This window comes from Branchiostoma belcheri, unplaced genomic scaffold, assembly GCF_001625305.1.
Source record: "Branchiostoma belcheri isolate BF01 breed outbred unplaced genomic scaffold, Haploidv18h27 scaffold233, whole genome shotgun sequence".
NCBI lineage: Eukaryota > Metazoa > Chordata > Leptocardii > Amphioxiformes > Branchiostomatidae > Branchiostoma > Branchiostoma belcheri.
In genome coordinates this window covers 38,351-44,924 of record NW_017803836.1, presented here as the reverse complement: position 1 = coordinate 44,924, position 6,574 = coordinate 38,351, and the positions used below count along the sequence as shown (strand labels likewise).

The following is a 6,574-nucleotide window of genomic DNA, read 5'->3' as shown; positions in this document are numbered from 1 at the left end:
ACATCGTAAACATACTAAAGACCTTCATTTAAACCTTTTTTTGGTAAAGAAATGGAAGTAGTGATGAAATTTTAATGAAAATAACCTGTATATACATGTTCTAATGATATGGTCCGCCATCTTGGATTTTGGCCAATGACGTCATCAAATTAGCATAAATTATGCATATTTAATGATAGAATTTACATTAAATTATATGGGATGTTACTAATATTAGAAACCATGAGTAACTTGACATAAAACCTGTAAAATTCTATTGTTGAAGCAAAAAGTACTAAATTTAGCAAAAAATGCCTGTCAGAAACCCGTTGCCATGGCAACACAAAAATTATTATTTTATTCCAATGATGAAGAATTGTTGCTAACAATATTCTAGGAAAAGTCACCAAGTTTGGCCGTTCTACGGCTAGCCGTTCAGACGCTAGGTGACATCAAAGTTGCCGCGGGCACTTTTAGCCCCCCCCCCGTCTAGGTAGGGTTAAGAAAGGAAGAAAACGTTCAATTCTCAGCGTTAGCGCTTTACTTACGATTTTATAGTCTACGTTAAGCAAACTTATCGGCCGCCAGTTGTCTAAGTTACTTGTGTCTAAACCTTTCTTGGGGATTAATCTTATTACTCCACGCCTAAGTGAAATAGGTAGTGAGTTTATATTGTACGCTTCGTTAATTGCATTAACTAGGTAGCTTTTTAATAATTCCCAATACTTAACATAGAATTCTATGATAATTCCGTCACATCCTGGCGCCTTGTTTTTATTTTTGGATAGAGCCTGAAGTGCCTTTTTTAGTTCAAACTCTTTGATCTCACCCTCGCAGCTGGTCTTGTGTTCATCATCTAACTTTTTTACCCCATCGTTATGTATGAAATACGCTGCTTCATTTATGTTAAGATCACAGTTTGTCGAAGTGTATAATTTTTCATAATATTCAGCTTCTTTTAAAAAAATTGTTTCAGGGTTTGTTGTTGTTGATCCGTCTTCCAAAGTTAGAGAAGTAATAATCTTTTCTTGGTAGTTTCTTTTTTCTAGATTGAAAAAGTATTTTGTACTTCTTTCTCCCTGCTCATACCATCTGCTTCTACTTCTAATAATAGCACCTTTAGTTTTCTGATATTGTATACTTTGTAATTTTTCCTTTATTTTACAGATTAGCTTTTGTTTTCCAGTATCGTCCGTTTCATCAGTTTCCCTCATTAAACAATTAAGTTGTTCTTCTAATTCTTTCTCTTCGTTTTTGTAACCACGCGCTTTATTTTTAGAGTTTTGAATGCTGAATGATCTTATTTCCATTTTAATTATTTCCCATTGTAGACCTGGCTTTTGGGTATCTTCTAGTTTATCCTTAATATTTGAGAGTAAATTTATCATTAGTGTATTAAAAGTTTGATCTGCTAACAATGAGTTGTTGAAGCGCCAAAAACCTGGCCCTCTTTTGGGGGGGTTTAGGGGATTCAATTGTCATAATCACAGCTCTTTGATCAGGGACAGGCGCTACATTAATGCTGCATTCACTTAGATTGCAGAATGATAAGGTACAAACCAGTAATCTAACCTGCATTTTATACCGTCATTTTGCCAAGTATACTGTCGACTACCTGGATTTTTTTTCTCTCCACACATCAGCTAAATTCAAGGAATTCAGTAAACAGTTTAGTTCCTTGATTGCAGAATCCTTGTCATCAATAGGTCTTCCCCCTGTTTTATCTAATTCTGTAAGGGAAATATTACAGTCACCTCCAATGAGAACTGTCCCACTGGCGTTTTCCTGAGCTAATTTGTTTATTTCTTTAAAGAATTTCACTTGTTCTGTCCTCATGTTTGGCGAGTAAAGGTTAATCAGACTTACATCGTTATCGTTTACTTTACCATTTGCCATGATATATCTACCGTTTGGGTCAAGAAGTATTTGTTCGAAATCTGTGTCCACCTTTGGATTAAATAACATCATTACCCCTTTCCCGTGAGTTGTGCCATGACTGAAAATTATTTTCCCGCCCCATTCAGTAGTCCATTGTTTTTCATTTTCTTTTGCCGAAAATGTCTCCTGTAAGAAGACAATATCAATTTTCTGGTTGTGTATCCATCTAAATATGTTTCGACGTTTCAATCTGTTATTCAAACCTCTGACATTTAACGAAATAAGCGTTAACTTGGCTGTTAGATTATTTCTTGATGACATATGGATGATTCATTACACATAGCACAAATATACATACACACTAAAATTATAACAGGGCATGAGTTGTGTATGGTAAATACCGTACAGTTCTAGTTATCAGCAGTCCTGCGGTCGGAGATGACCAGTTTGTCAAACCGTATATAGGCCACCTGTCCTCGTTCCCTGGCCGCCCGTAGTGCTGGTTGCAGATCTTTTCTCTTCTGTCTGATTTTGTCCGAAAAATCCTCCGGTGTTCCTTTGAGCATCTTCGCTTGCCTTAGAATGTTCTGTTTGTCCTTGTATCGAAGCAGCTTGACCACAATAGGGCGTGGTCGGTCCCCAGGCTTGCCGTTGCGATGAGCTCGCTCGATCTTGATGTTATCCGTGTTTAAGCGAAGCTTGTTTCTCAGTACCTCTTTTACCTTTGTTTCGGACTGTTCCCATGTCTCTTTTCTGTCGTCTTTAATCCCGTCGAAGATCAGATTGTTCCTTCTAGACTGGTTCTCAATGTAATCCAGCTTGTTTGCCATCTCGGTCACTTCAGTGTTGTACGTCATGATATTCTGTTCCAGCTGTTTTAATTTGTCTGCATTCTTGTCACTTGTTTCTTTCGTGTCACTGATCTCTCCTTGTGAGAAATTTCAAGCTGTTTTATAAGTCTTGCATCTCTCTGACGAGGTTATCCATCCTTTGATTTGCGGAATCTGTGATTATTTGTACAAATGAACGAAAGTTTTTTTTTCTTGCTGTTCCAGAAGGTCTTTGTAGTAGACCTTTTGCTGTTCTAAAATCTCCTTCATAAAAAGCAACACTAACTGGCACTTCTTCATCTATGTTAGTGTTGTTGTTTCTCTTAGGTGGCATGTTGATGGTGGCACTTGTAAACAATGTTAGGCACGCCGAGTTAATTTACCCACACCGGTTTGAGTAGTCGTTGTACGCAGAAAATGCCTCTATGCCGAGAAAATGTTAAACAAAACCACGTAGAGGGTGCTTTAAACTTGCCTTGACTGTAGTTCTGTCCTCTGGTGTCCCAGGAAGTGGTTTGTAGGAGTCGGAATCCACAGGTAATTGAAGAATCCCTTTGTCTCGCGGTAGTTTCCCTCCCCACGTACTGCGTCACACCAGTTTCGTGATCGAAATCTTCCTCAATTTTGGTCAAAACGGTTCAAAAGTTGGGTCAGAAGCAAGTCCAGATATTACTTCACCTGTTTCCTCGAAGATTCACCCTCGATGGCATTTACTGCACTAAAAAACACTTGTTTGGCCCGGCAAGTGCAGGACCTGACAAAAAGTGGGGCAGCTGTAAAAGCGCTACCAACTCAGTTGGTGTAAGGCGTCCTACGGTGCCAGTTTACTAATTTTTAAGGTCATTTCGGAAAAATGCCATAACTGAGCCGTAGATGGTCAGAAATGGTTTAAACTTGGGGGAAAGGAAAAATACAACTTGCTGATTGTTGAAATATTAATGTCATGTTGTTATATTTCTTAAATTTGCATATTTCTATGTCTGAAATAATGCATAATTGATATGTCGTGCTATGGGCATGGTAGGGTCTTGATTTTTTAAATGCTTAGGCAATACCATATACAAACCATATACAAACAAAAACACCCACCATAACAATATCACACAGTCGAAGGCATGAGCCCTACGAACTCTAGGTATATATTAGTACATACCGACAACTTGACACTCCATGAAGAAGCCCGACGCTGCCCTGTAGTCTTTCTGCATGGTCCACTGCGGTAAATGTAGCTATAACTTTTCTCTACACTCATTAAAAATCACTGCATGTCATAAGGACTTTTCCAATTATTATTATTTTTTGGATACTTGTATATTAAATGAGCTGCGTAAAATCCCTCTCACAAATTCCACGACATTACCCACGAACACCGGTCAGCTGACATTCGGAAGCAGTCTGGCCAACCTCAAAGTGTTTAAACAATATTTTGAAACTTTTTACTTGTGAAGCCAAAATGGCAGCCGGCCTTGTCGAACACCAGCCTACCCAGCCAAATTTCCCCCGCCCCACTCCTGACTATGGTGTGTGTGTGTGTGTGTGTGTGTGTGTGTGTGTGTGTGGGGGGGGGGTCAGCTAGAGTTCGATGAATATATCCGTGTGTTACAGGGGCTTAAAGTTTCTTGCTATGACGACCTGGAATATTTCTCAAACCTAATATACATTTGCAGCCAATAATACAGTAAAGCACTCTATTTGACAGACGCTATCAGAAGCTGTCAATGTGCATTGATAAACCGCCACTAGGTCGGTCTTATTCAGACACGTGTGACCCAGGTTTAACATTTACAGCCGCCACGCCACGTCGAGAGTTCGAGGCAGTTTTATTTTCCTTCCGCGAAAGAAAGTAGTCCGTTCCATGATTTCGGGGGCCGACACGCCTTACCTGAAAGCTTGTAGCTGAGGTCTGCAACTATTTATCTTCCTAACTTTAACTTATTGGTAATGTGTAAGCTTCATTTGTTACTCCTATACATTTTTGAAGCAATGGCATACCGTGATCCTTTCAAGAATTTGACCCGAAAGCAGGTAATTTTCGTGGAATTCCCCATCTCATTTCTAACTTGTTGTAGATTCCGATCCAACAGGAAATCTAGTGTGTATGAAAGAGCAAAGATTCTAGTTTGTGTTGATATATAACTTGTTATCGATTTCGAGGGCGACATGCAGATGCCCCCAAAACGCGCGAGGTCATGTCATAATTTTGATTCCAGAATAGAACGAGCCCGGTTTGACATTTTTAGTTACCACCTACGCTGGACAGGTCCTCGCTCCGTAGAACGTAAATTTTCATGTGGAATTATGTTAACAATGGNGTCCTTTTGAGGTGAGTTCGTTTGTTTATTTATTAATGTGATTGTAGGAAAACACAAAATCATCAATATAAGGTTTTAAGTCAAATTCAGATACACAAAATACTAAATGATCTGTTAATGAAGGCATGCAGTACGCTAAGCGTAACAAAAACTCAGCTGGAATTAATGTCGAACTGAACCAGCTTCTACATATTTTACCGGTACTTTACAGAAGAATTCGGAACCATGCATGCCTACATCCCGAAATTGATTACATTATTCAGCATAATCGTTTATTTTCTGGCAGTATGTAGTACAAACCACTATGGTCTGTAGAGCATTATTTTCTTTTTTTTTTTTTCATTTTTTTCTAATTCGTTTATCAAAGAGATGTACATATAGCGTGTGGCAAGCCCCCCTTAATACGAATATAATAATACACAGAATACGTGTTTGTGGTGTTACATTTTGCGGAGAATGTTTGTCTCGAAAATCATGAAAATAATGCATTACAGAAATAAGGTTTCTTATTCGATGCTGTACTCTTATAGATGTCATATTTTGCATAAAGTAAACAGTGGTTCAGGTATCTATTTTTTTCCAGCTTTTCAATAATACCATACAATATAACAATTTTTGTTAGTGCAATATGTTCAGAAAAAGTGTCGAGCCACCATAGGCGAAAGTCATTCCAAAATTTAGTAACATAACTACAATCCACAAAAAAGTGACTTAGATCTTGTTAACTATCACAAAAAGGACACTTGTCCGAGTCTATAACTCTAATTTTCTTTAACCCTCAACAGTACACCTTCCCGGACTGATTAATCTGTACACCGCGGACCCCAGAACAGTTTTTTGCTAATTTTTAGAAAATATCATTTTCTAAACCCATTTCAGACTGAAGGGGCTTTTGAGGCCCAACTTTGATCTCAGATAGCGGCTAAACGGCTTGCGCTAGAAGTATCAAATTTGGAGACCTTTCCTAAAATATCTCTGGAAAAAAGTTCATATTAGTTTAATACTAGTAAGTTGATGTTTTTTGTGTTGCCATGGCAACGGGCTATTTTTTTGAAAATAGAAGTAATTTTGGTTTAAACATAAAAATTTTCTGTTTTATATTAAATTACACTTCTTTTCCAACATTAATAACATCTTACGTAATCAAATATAAGTTAAATCATTTAATATGCATAGAATATGCTAATTTGATGACGTCATTGGTCAAATTCCAATATGGCGGACTATATTATTAGCTCTGACGTCATATGACGTCATAATTACACCAAAGTTATTAAAATTTAACTCTATTACTACACCATTCTCTGAAAACTTGGTAGACATACGATGAGTGCATAAAAACATATAAAAACGGAAATAAGGTAATGTATAAGAACGCCAGTGTATCCATTATGATCGAGAGCCGGCTGGGGTCCGCGCGGACCCCAAAATAAAATCAGATATAATTTTTTTTATAAATGGTAGAAACGGAGTTTTCTGCACTATATTGAGAGACAACTTTGTGGGTGACAATTACCTAAAATTTCAGAAAAAAATCTTTAGAAACAAAAAAGATATTACAGAATATATAGTGCT

General features: G+C 37.6%; 1 protein-coding gene across 1 annotated transcript; it reads right to left on the bottom strand.

The window, feature by feature from the left end:
* Positions 1–2,267: 2,267 nt before the first annotated feature.
* Positions 2,268–2,687, bottom strand: LOC109470791. The gene has a single exon (XM_019769868.1). The coding sequence runs from the start codon at positions 2,685–2,687 to the stop codon at positions 2,268–2,270; it is 420 nt and encodes a 139-aa protein (XP_019625427.1).
* Positions 2,688–6,574: the final 3,887 nt, after the last annotated feature.